This window comes from Camelus dromedarius, chromosome 6, assembly GCF_036321535.1.
Source record: "Camelus dromedarius isolate mCamDro1 chromosome 6, mCamDro1.pat, whole genome shotgun sequence".
NCBI classification, from domain to species: domain Eukaryota; kingdom Metazoa; phylum Chordata; class Mammalia; order Artiodactyla; family Camelidae; genus Camelus; species Camelus dromedarius.
The window spans coordinates 43,867,846-43,888,152 of NC_087441.1; the positions used below are offsets into that span (position 1 = coordinate 43,867,846).

The 20,307-nt window shown below is 41.2% G+C and overlaps 1 protein-coding gene across 4 annotated transcripts in view; it reads left to right on the top strand.

Moving 5' to 3' along the window:
- Positions 1 to 20,307, top strand: part of METTL24 (methyltransferase like 24) — a 97,726-nt gene that overhangs the window by 28,218 nt on the left and 49,201 nt on the right. For 3 of the 4 annotated variants that reach the window (XM_064486783.1, XM_064486784.1, XM_010989590.3), the window contains exons 2-3: positions 6,793 to 6,891; positions 14,182 to 14,321. In XM_064486783.1, coding sequence (XP_064342853.1) covers positions 6,793 to 6,891; positions 14,182 to 14,321 — 239 coding nt within the window. Of the gene's footprint in view, positions 1 to 6,792; positions 6,892 to 11,658; positions 11,861 to 14,181; positions 14,322 to 20,307 lie in introns of those variants that run through there. The other variant, XM_064486785.1, reaches the window with a different exon arrangement.

The window sequence follows — 20,307 nt, forward strand, 5'->3', positions numbered from 1 at the left end:
CCTTTCCTCAGAGTTTTAGGTGCCTGCAGACTCCAGCTGTGGCCTCCACTGCTGCAGTGGGATTGCCTGGGAGTTGGGACACTAGAATGGAGGAAAGGAAATAGAAGGAGGGGAAAATGGGGGACCCCCCCATCGTCTTTCTCTCAGCATTAGGAGACCCTTTCCCTCCTTGAGCCTGAACTACAGGGCTTCTCCTGGAGCTCTTGGTCTGCACTGATGCCCGCCTCCAGTGTGAGGCTGCCTTGAGTGGGGTCATAAGGAGAATACTAGAAGAAGACAGTAGTGACCTCACTGCCGGTTGGTGGTGCTTTGAATTCTGGTCTTCTTTCCCAATCTGCCTGCCAGTGTTTACTTTTCAGATTTCTCAAATAGCTGCTCTGTGCATTTCGTCCCGGTTTTGTTGTTGCATTCAGTGCCAGACACAGGGAGGGGTGTGCTTACCCATGTTAGAACTAAAACTGAGATTCTTTTTTTTTTTTTGATGAAAGTTTTGGATGAATTGTCACCATAAAATGTGCAACTGACCCCTGCTCTTTTTGAAGCAGGGCTGATTCTGAGAGAAAGGCCAGTCACATGGGGACGTGGGGGAGGAATGTGAGCTGCCACCCCAGAGAATTTCAGGGCCCCTCACACTCAGATGGAGTCCTAAAAGCCATGGTCATCTCAGGGCATTACAGAAAGGCAGTGGCTGGTGCTCACACACTCTCAGCTGTGCCTGGATTCAGGCTCTGCTCAGGCGCCATTTTGAGTCTTCCCCTTCTGCCAACAACTCCCACAACCCCCCTTCTCCTTCTCAAAAGGAACAAACAATTTCCTTCAATCATTGTTTCCTGCCCACTAACAGATGCTCTTAATTAGCACAAAATTGCAGCAAAATTGCTAAATAAATATATTTTGCTTGTTTTGGGTTTGTTTCTCCCAGAAAGCTTGGGCTTCCCCAACATCAGCTCATCACGCATGCTCAGCGTATTGTTTAGTTTGAGTCAAGGACTCACAAACTTGTTTTTTCCACAGACACAAGCAAAACACAGAGAATCAAGTGATTTCTCCCAACAGACAATTGCTGGGTTTAAAACCCTGTCAAGAGTTTACTAGCTATGGGAATGTGCATTGGGAGTATTGAAACTTTATAAAAAAGTAATCCCAGACACTTTGCCAATTATGCATCACAATAAAGAAACTGATCGTTTATATCACTCATCATATAATTTCATCCCCAAAGAGGAGAAGCATTGAAAACCAGAGGGATGGAGCATTAGACTCCTTCTTTGGGATTATTTTATATTTGGTTTTTATTTTAAAAGAAAGTTTAAAAAAATGCTTGTACAAAACTTGCTTGTGCTGATGTGGCACTGTTGTTAGTGTGATAATTTCTGTCTGGGCTACGTGAGGTCATTCATGGTTGTGGGGAAAATGGCCTGTGAAGAACGAAGCTGTTATTCCAAATTTTAAGGCAAAGAAAGCTTTTGTATAAGGCAGAATCAATGACTCTCTTTTCAGGTCATGGGTGAGTCTGCATATATATATATTTTGCATATATGTATATATATATATGCAACCAGTTTTGCTGGGGCTTATGGTCTTGAATTAATGTATTTCTACTATGTGTACATGTGTAGGCTGGTAGGCAAAAGAATATTCTGAAAGACTGCTTTTTTTTGCATTATCTTTTAATAGTAAAATCTTGGAATTCAGTTTCTTTGGCTTGAATGAATTTTTTTTTCAAGAAATAAATTTGATGCTGAAGTCACATATTATAAAAATATGTGAAAGACTTATGGCCGTGTTTGTTGCAGTCTTTTCGAGCCAGATCCATTATCTCTGTGCATCAGCTTGGGCTGACTCAGTGATCACTTTTTACCCTTTGGGAGGAGAATCTCAGATGTTTGCAAAATAGCCCCAGAACAACATGAGTTAGTTGTGTATAGAATCTTTTGCTATTCTTAATGTTAATTTTGGGGAACTTTTGCCATGTAATCAAAACATTTGCCCCTCATTAGAAGCCAGTTCACTTCCCAATGTGTGTTTCCTGGAGAAAGTTCCAGAGAAAGTGTGGAGGGCTGCTCCCTTTCCTCAGAAATCTGAGACCCTGCCTTTCCTGGGATGCCTGTCCATGTTAGGGGAGGGGCTCCTTTGTATGAGTGGCCTGGTGGTTTAGGTAGGGGGCAGGACTACAGATTGCAAAGGAACAAAGGCACCCCTGTCTCCTCGGGGGCTTGGGAGCCTGGCCACTTCTCTGTGGCAACTCATTGTGTATGCTCTGTTCGACATTTCAGCTCAAGCCTGTTGGGGGCAGACAGACCAGCCCCCAGTGATGGTATCTCCACCACCTGCTTAAGCTGCTCCTTTATCTGTCTGAAGAGAAAGTGGGGATGACAGACAGGACAGGGAATCTACGTTCCCACCTCCTGGGAGCGATAGGGGTAGCCTTGTTCTGACCACTTGATATTTGGAGCACGTGGTTAATAGTGTACCCTGGCATTTAGGGATTTGTTTGGGGGAAAGTCATAATGATAAAAATTTTTTTAAAAGAAAAAGAGTTTTTTTTTTTTTTTTTTGCCTTGTTCTAGTAAACACCAACCATCAGTGTTTTAATGTGCTCAGAGAATTCTGTTTGTGGGATTTTTGAAGAACAAATATTGATGTGTACACTAGAGAATTAAGACAAATGATAACTGAAAGAGATGATAAAAGCTAGTGGTTTCCTTGGGGAAATAATCACGAACTGCTGTCAGACTGATTCCAATGAGAACATTATGTGAAATGTTTTTTAAACAGCTCAACCAGAGCACTAAGCCAGAGCACGTCTAAGGGCGTTTCTCTGCTGTATGTTTCTATTATATCCCTACCTGAGAGCCCACAAGTTGTATTATTCACTGTTCCAGCTGCTGCATTTAGCATTGTCGTGTTAGAACTGAGAAGTATCTGATAGCAAGAAGGACTTACTATTTGTGGACTCTTAAAATAATCCTGTTGTTTTAACCATGTTGATTCACCATATGGAGTCACCATTATTGATCTGTGACATTACTTTTGTGTGTAGTCCAGGTTAAGTGTTTCTACTGTGTTTAAGGTGTCTCTTTAATGAAACTTTTGGACTTCTCACAGTGGAGACTGCTTCCCACAACCTACATTTGTATTTTCTGGCATTTATTTTGGAGTAATGCTTGGGTCCTTCATCTCTTTGTGACGCCATTGTGCCCTATGGAGATTTCGGTCAGAGCCCTTGCAGAACTTCATTGCATTTATTGGTTTACACAGCTGTGTCCCATATTGGATTGTAATCCAGAGCCTGGCACGAGGCACAAATGGTCAGTGAATGAATGAATGACTTCATGCAAATCTCAATGCCTCTTTGCAAAGGATGCTGTGTAGGAGACCTTCCACTCGCCTCTCCTGATCCACTTTCCATCCTGCTCCTCCTGCTTTGTACCCTGGGAGGCTGACCTGTGTGGATCAATTGCAACCTCTGTCTTCTTTAGCTTCTTCTTGGGTTTGACAGGTAGGGTGGGTAAATAATAGTACTGGATGTGATAGGATTGGCTGTGTTCCTCTATTAAACACCTTCCCCACACAGTTTCCCTCTCTAGGTTTCACAAATTTCTCCCCCTCCTTGCTCCTTCAGACTTAGGTTTGTAAGGGCTCCCTGGTGCTACCAGCCATGGGTACTGCATTACTCCTTATTTGTTTCCTAAACTCTGCCTTCCCCTTTGTAGATAGTCTCTCTGCTAAATTCTTCCCAACTGAATCCTGCTGGGACCTGACCGACATTTACCCAAGTCACCTAGATGACAAAGTTGTTTGTAATCTAGATATCATAATCTGTCTCTCTTGCATTATTTTAAGTAAACACTCTCTTCCAGGCCAGTCTACATCCAAATTAGAATCAAATAGAGCAGGGCTCAGCAAGCTACATCCTTGCAGGCCAAATCCAGCCTCCCGGCTGTTTTGGTAAGTGGAATTTTATTGGAACACGGCCCTGACCATTTGTTTACTTACTGTCTCTGGATGCTTTTGAGCTACAACAGAGGGTGAGGAATTGCAACCGGAACTTAAGGCCTACAAAGTCTAAAATATTTGCTATTTGATCTCTTATAGAAAAAGTTTCAGATCCTTGATTTAGAAGAGCCTTATCATTTTCATCAAGAGGCTCCTGGGCCAGATGCCGGAGTGCTTGTAAAGATCCCACGACAGTGATGTGGAGGATTTTTAAACCTCAGGCCCAGACGAGTTCGCATGCAGCATTGTGTTGCTGTGCTGACAGCAGCGGCAACTGGGGGAGGCACTCTACTGACTCAAAAAGAATGTGACCAAGCAAAACTAAGAGGCATTTATCCTTAAATGTGTGTATAATTTATGACTTCATAATTAAAAATTTCCTGGAAAGAATGATTTTCTGTAATGTTTTAGCATTTCTGTATCAATGTTATGTCGTATATATCTGTCTCCCCTACCAGATTGCGAGTGCCTCTTGGGAGAGTCCAGGTTTTGTTCATGTCTATGCTGACTAGTACCTGGCACTGGATGGCTGATGCTCGATAAATATCGTTTGACTGAGTGGTAATCAACAGCTAATTCAGAGATGGAGAAAAGAAATAGGGAGGTGGAAGCCATTAACTGGGAGGATATATGAGTTAATGTTCTCAGGTTCTCTCTGACTACAGCCTCTGCTGGCTCAACCTTCAGAGGACAAGAATAGCTATAAGAAAAGCCTGTTTCCCCAGGAAAGATGTCCCTCAGGGCAGACTGACTAAATAATTTGTGGGGCTCAGTGCAGAATAAAAGGGACTCTTGTTCAAAAATTGTTAAGAGTCTCAGGACAGTGTCAGCAGAGCATTAAGCCAAACACAGGCCCTTCTGAGACTGCAGGTTGCATGCTCATGAAACTGGCCTTGCCCTAAGGATTCCAGAGGAAAAAGCAGCCTGTGGGAAATCAGTGAGGGTGCTTTTAGTCCAGAGGACTGCAGGGTGCTCAGTCACTACACGGTGGTGCAGGTCTGTCTGGCCACTAAGACTGTGGGCTCTTGGGACGTGGTGCAGTGACATGAGTCTCATAATGCCGAACCGGGAATAATGCTTTACACGTACATAGTGTCTGCATTTAACTCAGACCCTCACGCCAGAGTTTGCTCCTCTTCCCCAAGGCCACACACCTCTTCCCCAAGGCCACACACCTGGCTTCACACTGACTACCCTATTCCTACGTGCTTTCAGTTTAACCCCAAGTCACCTAGGCCATCCCATTTAGGGGCAAAAAACCCTTATATGTACTAGAGTGTCTCAGGGCTAGCCTGTTTAGATGTTTCTTTTTGAGTGACAGATAATTCTTGCATGATACCTGTCTTAGTCTGTTCTGGATAACAAAATAACACAGATGGGGTGGCTTATAAACAAAGGAAATTTATTGCTCAAAGTTCTAGAGGCTGGAAGTCCAATATCAGAGTGCCAACAAGGTTGAGTTCTGGTGAAGGCCCTCGTTCAGGCTGCAGATGGTGGCCTTCTCGCCATGTCCTCACGTGATGGTAGGGCCTAGGGAACTCTGTGGGGTCTCTTTTAAAAGAGCACTAATCCCATTCATGAAGGCTCCACCCTCATGACCTAAGCACCTCCCGAAGGCCCCACCTCATAATGCCATCACATTAGGCATCAGGATTTCAACATAGGAATTTGAGGGGGGACACCCATTCAGACCATTGCAATACCTGACTAGAGAACAATGTGTGTACATGAATAGTCCCTTTATTTTTCCTCAGAACCCTCCCCCGACCCCATCCTCACCATAAAATGGAATTTAGTGGTTGGGGCCAATCCCAACCACTCTGCAGGAACCCCTGTGCCAAGACTTTCCTGATGCTAGACGTTCACCCTGCCAGCTGCTGGGGCTTCTCCTTGCCCAGCCCCCACCGTTCTCCACCCTACACTCTGATCACAGTCAGCCTCTGGGAGGTTTCCAGGTGGTGACAACTATAGGTGGGGAGCTTGAGCTCCAGCAAGGACTTCATGACTAGTGCTTCCTTTTGACTGGAGGGGGTCCCCATTTTTGTTTCTTCTAGATCATCACTACCTTCCCCCAACGTTTCATCCACCCCACCTTTGCTGCAAAAGGGGGCTTAGGGCTCATCTCTGTTCACTCTTCTCCTGGGATCCCCTCATGTCCTCTGCTGAAAGGTGGAGACTGCCTCACAGTGCTAGAAGTCCACCCTTGGCTGGTCCTGGTGGGGACAGCTCCAGGGTCTACTGGCACATGCATGGTCCAGACACCAGGTGCACTGAGGTCTGGACACTGGGTGGTGCCCTCCCCCCTCTCCCTGTGTCTGTGGTGGGAAGATGCCCAAGCCCCATGAGGATTCAGGCATTATGGTGCCATGAAAACAAAACTGGCCCTTAGGAGGCCTCTATATCTGAAGCTCTAAGCCTTGGAAACTGTAGGAGACAGGGAAGGTTTGCTTCTCAATGGGGAGTGGCACAGGGTAGTATAAAGCCACAGTTGAGAGAGCCCAATGGGGTCAGCTGGAGTTTGCCTTTGATCAGAAGCTTGAGACAGACATCCCCTCTGGCCTTTGCAGTCTCCTGCTTCACCTGGTAGCTGGGCATTCTCAGGCCTCATTTGTCTCCCTGTGACTGATGTCACCTTAACAACAGCAGCTCAGAACCAGCTCCCTGCCGCCTGAGTGCAGCCGTGCTTATTTTGCAGGCGGCTATCAGTCTTGCCTCACTGATACTTTGCGTCCTTCCTATCCCCACCCCAAGCGCCTGATCCCTTATGCAATGACCTGTGTTTTCTCCTCACAGGGTCCCCGGTGGCATATAGATCTCCAACCTTGGGCAGGCCCTGCTCGGTCACTGGATGAAGAAGCCTTGAGGTTCCTGAGATACATCAGCACCACTCAGGTTGAGTTTCTGGTGCAAGTGGGTTTGGAGACTCTGTAAAAGATGCTAATTGCCCCTTTTAAGGAAGGGGCAGTGAGGGGCTGTGGAGATTCTCAGGGCCTCCTGACAGCAACCTGATAGGGGCAGTCTCTGAGGCCTTGCTTCTTAAATGTATCCACTCACTTAGAGGCAGATAAAAGATGCCTTCCATCTGCTTCGGCTTCAGCATCTTCTCCCTTCCAGGAGTATCATCATCCTGAGATGTTTTAATGATTCATCCCAATGTGTTTTAAAGATCTACTTTAGAAAATTGCTTTGGAAAGCCATTTGAAGTGACAGATTCGTGCCCATGAGTAGGCAGTCCAGTGTGTCACAAACCAAAATCATCATCTGGAGGTTCAAATTCCGTTGTGTATTTGGAGAAATCTGCCTTTTCACTTTTCTGCCACAGAAGCTTGGCAGGCAGGGGTGTGTTAGGCCAGAGAGCAGAGGAGACTTTGCAGGCAGTCAGAGGAGAGCTAATGAATCCTAAGGCTCTCTATTCTCAGGGCACTTTAAATCATTACTGAGCACTGGCCTTCATTAGTGACTTAACACACTGTGGCAGCTCCTGCCCAGCGCCCCGAGCAGGCAGAGACCGTCCATTAAGGAGCATCTATGGCTCTTGACACATTAATCAGGAGGTTCCATTCTCAAGTAGCCTGATCCTGGGGACAGAGAGACAGAGGAGGAAATCAAGGCCTTAGGGAAACTTCGCCCTGAACTGAGAGGTGTTAGTAAATTAGAAACTCAGACTGCCTGTGAGGCGTGCACAGACACCCCCCACCCCCCACCCCGGGAAGCTGCACAGTAGAGCTGGTGTGGCACTGGATCCCTGGTTCTTTTGCTTTCCCTTCAGCACACTGGCTCTTGGCATGCCACGCCCCCTCCCAAACCTCACTGGCAGCCAAGCTCATTTTTCATCCATGGGAGAGCATATATTTCTAAATTTTTAGAAGGCTAGTTTAGGGGTAAAAGAAAGTCCCATTTCTCATATGATGTGGTTAGACAACCAGGGATTTTAATATTTGTCATCTAGATGTAGAAGTAAAAGCTTGTTGAATTCATCATGAGTAATGGGATGATAAATTGGTCCCTGTGCTTTACATAATTTCATCTTATTTTGCTGCTGCAAATTAATTTGGTGGACTTACACAGACTGAATTAAAACACTGAAATTTTAATTTCATAGTTTGGTTTTACGTGAAGAATGAGACACTGGATCTCTTAACTGTGACTTTAAGAAGCTGTTAAAAGCCCCAGAGAAAAATGAGAGATGTTAAATTTATGAGTTGAATTTGAGAATTGTGGGCTTCACCCCTCCCCCCCAATAAACTGACTATGTAAAAGCCTCCAAATTCCATTTTATATGTATTTCAGGTTCATGTTCTGTAACTCATAAAAGGCGTTTTAACTTAGAAGAAGCTCTTGAGGCATGAAAGGGTCATTTCAAGCCCCTCTTGGAGTTTCCCCATGAATTATGGACTGAGAAGAAAAAAATTCTTAAAAAAAAAAAAAGCATCCTATGATGTAGTTTGACGTTGTGACCCTGGGCAATTTATTTTGCTTCTCTGGTTCTGGCTGTTCTGATCTTGAATAGGAAGAGATTGCATCAAATTATTTCCAAGATCCTCCTAATTCCATGAGCTTGTACTGAGCTGAGACTAGTGCAGAATTGTTATTAACCAAGTATTTCTGAGCATCCTACTATGTGCCAGGAACTGTGCTAGGCCCTGGAGATACAGTCTCTGCCCTCAAGTGACCAACAGGCTAGTTGGGAAGGTAGATAAATGGACATATAATTATTGTTCAGCTTGATGAGTATAATAATAGAGATTTGGCTGTTGAAGCTCCCCTATACAAAGGAATGAGATAAAGTTCCAGACCTCATGATGGTTTTGTCATCAGAGGTCATTCTACCCACTACAGTCCTATGCTTTTGTGTACTTCCAGGTCACTAGGAGGCCAGCAGGTGGGAGCTTGTCAGAGATGACACTAACTGGTTCTTAATCAGAATCCTACTAACCAGTGCTTCCTCCCCCTTTCTATGTAATGCAGAGCTTTTTGGCTGCTTGGGGTGCTTGTGCCTCATTTAGAACTCATCTTGACAATGAAAGCCTACAAAACTGGCAGAATATTAGAGTCACTATTACCTAAAATTTTCACAGTTAGCAATAGTGAGTCATAATGGGCAAGAAAAAAAAAAACTTCTGTAGATACTTAAGCAAATTCCACCTCCATCCTCTTATGCTGCTTTTTAAAATTTTAAAAATTTCCTTCAAATCCGTGTTTAAGCTTGTAAAGCAAGGCCCAGCATTTGAAATGTTCATCATTGATTTATTCATTCCTCAGTTCAGTGGGTATTTGTTGAGCACTTGCTCTGTGGCTGACATTGGGCTGGGCACTGACTGAGATGTCAAACCTGAATTAAATACACCCTCTCCACACACACACACTGATAAACAGCTAGGATGCAAGAGAGCTGTGTATTCTCTAACAGGGAGAACAGATGGGTGTCCACCAGGCCAAGGGAGCTCGGGAACAGAAGCACAGAGCATGGGACAGTGTGGCATTAGACTGTTCTGGGCCTGGCACCCCTGGACTTTTGCATTGTGGCAACCCTGATGACATGGTTGGGGCCCTGCATTTTTAATGAAACATCAGAGGATATAGTATTTGGGTACAAAGGGCAGAATATCAAGCTCAATTTTACTAGGTATTGTTTTCTAATGTGAAAGCCTGTGATTATATCTCTTGAGTTCTGGAGTAGGGATACACTGTGTGCTGCTGACAAGAAATGGTTAAATCAGAAACACAGTGCTCTGTTCTAAAGGAAGTCTCCAGATCTAGCTTTTTATGGCAACCCCCAAACCATATGCCTTCAGGAAGCATGGCTTGCAGTACAAAATTAATCTAAGCAACAGTTGTTCTAAAAAGAAAAAGTGTTTTAAATTCAGTCTGTCTGTCTGTCTATCTAATCATCTACCCATCTATTTGTAAGAATAACATAAGAATCCAGGGATCTGGAGGGTCAGATTTCACAAATTTATAACAATAGTATCTGTCATATTTATTACACACATACATACACACACACAAATTGGGATAAAAGCAACAAAAATATAACTCTTTCCTTGATATTTTACTTTTTAAAATAATGTATTATGTAAACATACAGTTTGATTATTGAAGTGACTCTTGCCAAAAGTCCCCAAATTTTAAGAGCTCCCTTTGCCAGATTCTACTTATGGATTGGCAGAAATGCTATTCAGGCTTTTGGGATACAAAATGAAATGAATACAAATTGGATCCCTTCAAATTAAATAACTAAAAAGCATTTCAGAAAACATTTTTTTTTTCCTGGAGTCTGTTTTCTTTTGTTCAGGGCTAATTCTCTTTATATAGCTAAAAATTACAAGGAGAATTAGATAGAAAGAAAAAAACATAATTACCTGAGTTAGAGCTTAGCTAGGAGTTGATTTTGCTTGCAAGAGAGTTTATTGAGGCCCTGACCATAAATCTTAACTAAGTTTGAAAAAATCAATATTTAATTAATTTTTAAGAGATGAATTTTACTGAGTACTCCTAGTTGTTTTCAAAAGCTAATGTCTATCAATGAGATGGTTAATAAATGGTTAAAATGGAAAAACTCCTGTGTGTAGTTTTGAACTAGGAGAGGAAAGGGGGACATAGGAGAGATTGAATGGAAAAGAATAGTTTTCCAATAGGGATATATCTGTGCAAGACAAAACCTGTGGAGGAAGAAGTGCTTGAAGCGTCTTTAATAGAATAAAACTGCACTCCCCCGGGTTCATAAAGGAGGAGCAGTTGAACCTCAAAGCCCTGAATCTTGACTCTTAACACTAACCTGACTCTTGGGGTCTAGACCTAATTGTAGGGACTGCCTCTGGCTCTTTGTTAGGGGTGGGGTTGGAGGGACTGCTGTTTGTAGTTGAAAGCTCTGGCCCAGCATAGCCTCTTCCCTTAATTTGCTAAGGCACAGATGAGGATGGGCTTGAACATTCCAGTGGGGCTTTACAGAAGGTGTCCAGGAAATTCATAGGCCCACCTGTGAAAGAATCACCTGGGGGAGCTTATTAAAGTACACGTTCACGTGCATCTGCCTCACAGAATCTGATTTTATAGATATGGAGTGGGACTAAGAACTTGCATTTTTAAGTACTCCCACATCCATCGGAATGTCTGTGGGCCCACCTTGAGAAACACGGTAGGAGAGGCTGGAGTTAGGTTTAAACGGTGTTGGAGGCAATTATGAACAAGAACCTGTGACAGTCCATCTCCTCATCTGACTTTTGGGAGGTTCTTAGGGAGAGTGCATACAAAGAACAATAACAAATGGGAATTATCATACCATTTTAATAAAAATACCCCAGGAAGCTGCCCTAGAACAAATGGCTCAGGCTTAAGAGATCCAGGCATGTCTTTGGGATCCACCGAACTGCCCTGGCTTAACTAACTGCTTTCAGGAGACAGGGCATGGAACCGAGTGCCAACAAAGTTTTAAGGCATTTTAACTCACCTACTAGTGAAAAACAAGCTTGATGAACACTGAGCTTTGACTAATTAGATTAGCAACTTTTCCTTTGGGTGGGTGGGGACAAGAAGCAGGCAGGCAGAGAAACAATTTCCATTAATCTGTGGGAGAATAGTAGGAAATGAATTATACAAATTAACATGTTGACAGATCCAGTTAATAAATGAATTCTGTACTAATTGCTTGAGAGAAGATTCAGTTCCATTTTCTATTATTATTTTTTCCTTTCAACAGTGGCTGTGGGTAGACAAATAGAAAGATACTGGATTGAGGATGTCAACAAAAATTAATCAACAGTCAATCTGAGAAAGAAATGGGAAATTTTATTTGAGCCAAATTTAGGATTATAACCTGGGAGACAGTTCCTAAGAGAGCTCTGAGGACTGATCCAAGGAGGTAAGGGGACAAGCAAGTAGATACGTGATTTTGACGAAGGAGACTGTGCAATCAATCACACATCTTGGTAGAAAGTTACTATTAATAGTGAGGAGCAGATATCTTAGTTAATGGCTTTAGAGCTTTTCTAAGTATGGGAAGATGCAAGAACCTGGGTTCATAAATTTTCTCCTGAAAATCTCTGACTGTCTGAGGGCCAGTTCTGCCAGTTTTCTCAGAGCGCAAAATGCCTCATCCTGATTTTTGCCCTGAATTCCTTTCAGGCTGTATTGTAGGTGAGCAACTGCAGTAGCTAATGACTTGATTCTTGTAGAACTGGATGTTGGGGAACATTCTTTATTTTACAATCCCCTCCCTTTGGGTCTTAATTTTGACCAAGGTTTGGGAGGCATTTTGTGACCACTTTGTCCCATGGTGCCAGGAATTCTCATCCCCAGGTCAGGCGAGGATTTAATTGATAGGCCACTCAATGTGCTATTACTGGATTAGACCCTGTTAACAGTAGTCAGAATCCTCTGGATTGCCTATCTTCCTAGTCTGTTATGGTCCAGGAAATGGTTCCCTCTTGTTGCTTGTTTCCATATGTAAATTTACACTATTACAATCACTGATCTTATAGAACTATGTATTTGGTCAATCGTTTCAAGTCGCCTAATCATTAATTTTATTGGAGGCTCAGTCACACATTTGGTAATGCAAGAAACAATAATCCTATAAGAGAGGCAGAATACAGGTAGTATGACTAGTAACATTAATAAGGTTCTAAGTAAGTATTTAAGCTAAGAACTTCCCTTAAGTGAGGCCCAGTATCTCCCCAGGTTACCTGACCCAGTCTGTTCTGCACCAGTCACTACCTTTAAGGGAAATGATATATTAATATTGTATATACATAAAGTTCACCAAAGATGTCTGCACATACAAGGCAAGTGGTTGGTCATAAAATTTTGTATTTACATTTCTGTTGTCTTGCCTTGAAATGTAAATTTTTAGTTCATCAAGGGAATAGAATAAGTAAATATATAGGATTTCACTTTTTAAGCTTTCCCATAAAATGTCTGTATTCTAGCAAAAGACTCAGTCACTGATAGTGCTGGGGTGAACTTGCCAGGCCAGCCCTAGACTATAGCCAGAATAAGGGAGATGCTGGTTACAAATAATATGCTCTTTTCAGATTAACATTTTGGAAAATGACTTAAATAATAGGATTGGGCAAGTCTAGAATATCTTCTTAAGAAGAAAATTGTTTGCTGTTATGTTTTTCAATGAACTAAGGCAGTGAACCTCAAAACATCCTTTGCATCTGGAGTGGTCTGTTGTCTGTGATGTGACAGCAAGAGCTTTTGCATGATTTATGGTGCATCATGATGGCTATGAGAGTTTTGAGGAATTAGAGGGAAGTACTGTTGCTCAGTAAGATAAATACGTTGGCCACAAAACTTGTTTTCTTTGGTTCCAGCAGCCTCAGCCGTGCACACTGTGTCAGCCTTAAGCACAAATCAGAATTCCTCACCAAGTATATTTACTTAAAGTGCATTTGAAGTTAAAGACTTGCTTGGCTTAGATACATGTTCCCTTTGGTTTTCTTATCTAATTTTGTTGGATGAGTTAAGAGAGGTGCTTTGGCTAGCTCAGGAAGAGCTTCCTTCCTGGCTGGGGCTCTTGCCCTCCCCTACAGGAGGAAGCTCATTAGAACAGTGTATCACAGAGTACTGTCTTGCTAGCAGGGACTATGTATTATTCTCACTTGACCCCTGATCAGCTGTTTACCTTGGTTAGCACGTTACCTTTTTGGGCCATAGTGGCCCCACTGTATCTGCCTGTGATAAGAAATAGATTAATCTTGAATCCTTCTAAGATCTATTCCTTTGGTCGTTATCTCACAACTTCTGGTAAGAACGCTGTGGGTAATAGACATCTGTGGTTTGGGAGCACTGTTCTTCATGTCTGGAAATCCCTTCTTGGTCTCAGTTCTGTTCCTCCTCCAGGACTAACATACTTTTGCAAAGCCTGTCGTGACCCCTCATCCCTGTATCCTTACTCCTGATTTGTTCTCCCAGTACACGTGTGCATATGGCTATAGAAGTTCTTAACTTCCCTTCAAACCTGCTTCTAGTCTCCACGAGGTTACCTATGATCTGGTATTTGGAATTCCTCCAGATATTTCACAGCAGTCTTGTATTTCTCTGGGGAGGGGAGTAGTTAGCAGTGAAGGACATAACTCTTCTGTTATGGTTTTCAGGGACTAGGGAAGCAGTAAGTCTCTACCTGCCATCTATCATCCAGTGCTTTAAATTTTTCACATTGATTTCCAATCTTTACAGATTGCATGCGATCACATGAGTACAGACAGCCTAGCCACTGACTCCAGCCCTGCAAAAAAGCCCTGGTCGGTCTGTCTTGATGACAGGTTTGGCTTAGCTCATCAAATCCGCAACAAGCAGTGCCGCCTCTATTCCTTAGGGTAAGTACGTTTTATAGCAGGGGGAAAAAAAAGATCCTGCAGGCAGCCAAGGCTTTGTCAACAACACAAATTATGAATGCTGGTAGGTATAACAGGTGCTCTGCTGCTTCTCCTGCCATCGTTTTAGACCCATCTGTCTGCTATGTAACTGTGGGCACCTGCAGCTCACCAGAGTGGCCAGGGCCACTCTCTCTTCCATTCTGCTAGTAGTAAGTTGGCTACTTCCATTCCATTTTCAACATAATGATGATCTTCTTGCTGAAGCCAATGATTTCTAGCTGGAATTAGAGCATTCTTATTAGAAATAGAAAAGAACAGTGAGTATATTAGAAATTTTATATGCAGTTATGATGAGTGACCCAAGACAAATGGCTGCTGTTTGATTTTTATGTTTTATGCCAACGGTTAATCTGTGTATAGTTTTACACTAAAAAAGAAAGAAGAGGGAACTCCTATGGAAACAATGAGATTTTATCAAAACTGCGAAGTATTGATATTCAGTTATTCAGGCTGAAAATGACCTAAGTATACAATTTAGATTTAGAGAGTTTTTTTTGTAAAAGGGTGAATGTAACATAATGAGATTATCTCACCAAATACACCAGTACACATGTAAGCAGTCCTGAAAACTTACAAATTATGTATGTCTCAAAAAAAGGCAAGATAGAGTTATTCGTGTTTGCAATACCCTGTTCTGTAGCCTCTGTAGAAGTTGTGTGGTTAGATTCTCAGGAAAGATGCCTGGAGTCCTTTACAAAATATTGAGGACCTTCGCAAGTATCATCTGCTTTTTCCTCATGAATAGGTTTCATCTCCTCTGCAGTTTATGTTCAGAATCAGGAGTGACAATTGCCAACTGGAATCCTAGATGATAAGGGTTCGGGGCAGACGTTTGGGTGTTGTGGAGGCCCACCCAAAAGGGCTGATGCATCCACCATCGCTGTCAAACTTTATCAAACAAGAATTCATAGTTATAATCAGCATGGATTAAACACACACACACACACAAGCAGTTCAAGTAACAGTTTCAGGATAATGGAAATATTCTTCTGTGAACTAAATGAAGAGCCATGGTGTATATCAGTGGAGTGTGATACACAGTAGGTACTCAGTACACATTTGCTCCATAAACTATTGCATGAGATAAGGAGACGAAGGAGGGAAGCTGGTTCTGTCTTGATTTAAACTAGGAGGCTGTGGATTAGGAAATGAGTTGCTCAGCCAGTTGATTAAAACAGAGCTCTTTTTCTGGGAGCCCACCAGCCATACTGCAAAATTGTAAGAAGAATAGGAAGTTGTGACAGTAGAGTTTATTTTATGTCATATTAAAAAATGTATGAAACCAGGTCATAAAAATAATTGCATAATACTAAATGCAAATTAGAGATCTCAGCTTGGTCCTAATTTCTTGCTCCAAACTGCCTTTATGTTTTGCTTAATATTTTACACCCTGGAATAATTTCATTTAAAGCATATAACTGAGTAAAACAGAACTGGGAGGACTGTTTTGGGGAAAATCTTTCAAATTCCTTTTTGCTTTCCTTATACTTCAGAGCCATTAGATAAATTGGTTCTGCTATAAGATTTCAGATTATTACATGTAAAAAGGTAGTTTCTTATTTTAATTTAAATGTTCACTGTTCAAAATCAACTTTGTAAAGAGCAGATAGGAACAGCTGAGTTCCACTGGGAAAAGAAATGAATAGATTTTAAGGACCAACATTTGATTCAAAACCTGACAATGCTTAATTGAAAACTGGAAACTGAAGACAATATTTCTTATGCCCTAAAAAAGGGTGCGTTGGATTGTGGATGTTTATGTTGGTTGCACTGTTACTCAGGATTGAGAATCCAGACAAGCATTCCCTGCTTCTCAGATGAATTGCTTGCTTCGGGGGCAGGTAAATAGCTGACTGACAACATCTCAGTTGATGCTGAGGGAAGAAAGAGACCCAGACCAGAAGTGGTGGTCCTGAAATGAGGCGTAAGCATTTGAGAGTGTTGGGATAGTTGTGAGGTAGGAGGGGAGGGCAGGTGGTAAGTGTGGTCCCTCCATCCAGGCAGTATGTGCTCCAAGCCCCAGGGTTGTGGCAGCAGCAGGACCATGCCACTGCTATTCCTTTGTCCAGCCATTCCTATCCTGTGATGGATGCAGCTGTAACTGGGGGTGACCTTCTGGGAGTGATACAGATCAAAAGGTAGAGGTTGAATGCTCTCCTAGAACTGAAGCAGGTATCACCTCCACCTTCTCTCTGATGTTTGAAATTTCTTTACTAGGAGTCAAAGCTTTTTGTTCCACAGTTAATGTAAAAGACACTTTTCTGGGAGAGTGCACTCTGGGTAAAGTTCAGTTGAAAATTTAAAAAAGATCCATTTTAGTTTTGAAATGGGGATAGAATAGACCAATTAAGATAGGAGAAGGCACTGAAAAGGAAGGTTATGTTATGGAGAAGGGGAAAGAGAAGAGAAGTGAAGAGAGGCTGTGGGTTCCCATGATAACATTGTCTACCCCATGACTGCAGACAGGGCCTGCCCTGCAAGTCTGCTCGTAGTGTGTGAGGTGGAAGGGTGATGGTGGGGAGGTGCTGTGGGGATGAGGGTAGTAGCTAAAGTGAATTGGGAAAAATCACCTTTTTATCTTTCATGTCAATGATTATATTTCAGTGGTAGGAATAGGAGTGGAAGAGAAAACCTGAGAAGAGATAATATATCATTAAATGTTTTTAATCTCTTTAGTTCTCTGGTATGTTGCACCATTTGGTTTCAAGACATAAATTCTCAGTGTAAGACAGAAGAAAATTTGATACGTGATACATAGTTAGGCAACAATATCTTATACAGAAAATCTGGAACTTCTGGTTGCTGTGAGCATTTCAGAGGAATGGGAGCTCCAGAGCCAAAAATTTTCATCTTGTAATAGTTTCATTAGCATGGCAGAAGCTCATATTTTATATGAATGAGGGATCAGAAAACCAGGGACCCAAGGACCCTTTTTTTCCCTAATCATCCTCCCCATGAAATTTTAATACCCTAGATACATTGTATATTTATGTAACATCTGTATCTATACTTTAGATGTAAAACAGAAAGCTTTTCTTTGCCCTTAAGAATCAATTTTTGTCCCCTTATGGGTGATATCAACCCTACTGAGAATATATGTTTTAGATGAAATCTTGGCATTTCAGGCAATGTTATTTAATAAAAATTAATAAATATAAAATACTTTTATCCACTATTCAATGTCATTGCTTTGGAAAACCTATTTCTTCCTCTCCAGTAATTGGCAGTTTACAGATCTAGATAATTATTTCGCCAGATTCTCTGGTTCCTGCTGGGATGAGGAATGGACAACAGAAACTTCTGGGGAAAACACTAATTGTCTTACTTCTTCCAACTTTTCTGCCTTCAATGGTGAGAGTTAAAAATCTTTCCCTGTATCTACTCTGATTTTATTTTATTTTATTAGTTTTTTAAGCAGATTTCTTGAGATATAATTCACATACCACACAATTCACTTATTTAAAGTGTACTATTCAATGGTTTCTAGTCACCGCAGTCAATTTTAGAACATTTCCATCACCCCAAGAAAGAAGACTGGTACCCAGTAGCAGTCACTCCTATTTCCCTCCAACCTTCTTTCTCTTCTTCATCCCCTAGTCCTAAAGAACCACTAATCTACTTTCTGTCTGTATAGATTCACCTATTTTGGACATATCAGATAAATGGAAACATACAATATGTGGCCTTTTGACTGGCTTTTTTAAAATTTAGCATAATGTTTTCAAGATTGATTCATTTTGTAATATGTATCCGTACTTCATTCTTTTTACTGCCAAATAATATTCCATTGTATGGATATACCACATTTTATTTATCCATTCATCAGTTGATAGACATTTGGGTTGTTTCCATCTTTTGGCTATTATAAATAATATTGCTTTGAATGTTCATATACAAGTTTTTGTGTGGATATATATATTCATTTATCTTGGTTATATACCATTTTACTTTCCCACTAGCAATGTATGAGGGTTCCAATTTCTCCATATTGTCACCAACATGTATTGGTCTTTTTGATTATAGCTATTCTAGTGGATGTAAAGTGGTATCACATTATGGTTTTGTTTCTACTGACCAATAATCTTGAACATCTCTTCATGCATTTATACTCTGAGTTTTTGATTCCTAGGGAACATAATGGACAGTCACCTTAATACTCTTAGGAATATTTTTAAAAGAATAACCAAGGACTTGAACAGTGACTCTTCCATCCCTTCTACCCTTCAGTAGCATTAAAGGACATGCAATTGCTAGCAATGTAGTCAGTCCAAGGTACACTTTTATACAACTTGGGAAAAGGCATCTCTTCCCTCAAGAAACTTTACTGCCATCTGCTGAATAATTATCATTATGGTGACTATGATGTGAGTTGTGCCCCCTGGAGTTGTTTAGTGCACAACCTGCACTGCCACACTTAGGGATCCTGATTGTTGCTCTCTCAGACTTCTGGAGAGGAGGGCCAAGATGGTTACTGACTCTGTTATTCTATTACCTTTGGAAATTTAGTTCTATAAGCCTCCCCCTTACTATTTCTTCAACAAATCCCTCAGATTTGATGCCCTTCTATGCTGAAAAGTTTATTGCAATTGCAAACCATTGTATTAACATAAGCAGAATAATACTTGTAAGTGTGATTTATATAATTTTCTCTCTCCCTCATATAGAGGGATAGGTTACAGTTTTTATGAAGGCTTATACCTTTGAATATACATATTAACTGCTTAACTATTTCAGAAATGGATTGTAGCAGGAACTGCAAGTTATCTGCCAGTATTTGTTCTTCCATTTGTCTTTGGTAACAGAACTGCTGAGTTTAGCAGGGCACATGGCCACCTTGCAGAAGACTGTATATTATAGCCTTCCTTGTACCTACAAGTGACCATATGACTGGCTTTGAGTAATGTGATGTGAGTGCAAGTGATATGTGCAATTTCTAGACCATGCTCCTAAGAGGAAAAGATGTGAATCTCCCCTCCCCTTTTACTTTCCTAATGGCTGGAATGCAGATGTGATGGCAGGAACTGGAAAAACTATCTTAGACCTTGAAGTAGAAGCCATATGATCTATGTTTATAAATAAATATATATGTATATAATCTTATAAAAAAAGTCTATAAAATTTTCTATAGTGAATTCTCCTTCTGATTAAATAAGAGCAAAAAATGGTTTCCTTACAGATGTAATACATTTTTGTTATAAATAATAATTTTAGTTTTAGCTATTTTATTATAGTTATTTGTTCAAAAATCTTTCTTCTTTACTATTTATGAGATTCTTCAGATCAAGGATCATATTTAATTTATCTGTCTGCCTCTGGTGTCTAGTGTAGTGCCTTGAACATATAGTGTGCTCTATAAATATTTGTCTATATACATGAATAATTCAGTGAAATGTAGCCCATCCCATGCCATGTTGGATATTGTACTGTATATTCTGGGAATTTCAGACTCTACGTAATGGTTTTCTTTCACTTAGAAGGCAACATTTTGTGGATTTGTCTGTCATTATTCATCTATCTACTTGGCACTAGGGATTCAGAAATAAGCAAGATTGACACAGCCCTTTTCTTCATGGAGCTTTACTGTCTAGTAGCTGATGATTTCCTAGATTCTCAAGATTACACATATTCCTTCTATGATGCTGTGTCTTGTACTCATTTGCTGTGAGGAAGTGTGTAAAGAGTACTTGCTTTGGAACTACTTAGATTGGATTTGACTCCTGATTTTAAAACTTTGGGCCACTTTTGCAACACCTATGTATATTACATTTGTTCTTCCTCTTGCTTTTTACACCTACCACAAATGACTAATTTAAACTAAGCATGAGGAAGTACCATTTTAAATAAATGAAAATAAGAATTATGGACATTGACTAAATAAATGTAGTTGATTACTTGCCAATACAGTGCATATTACATATTTAGATTA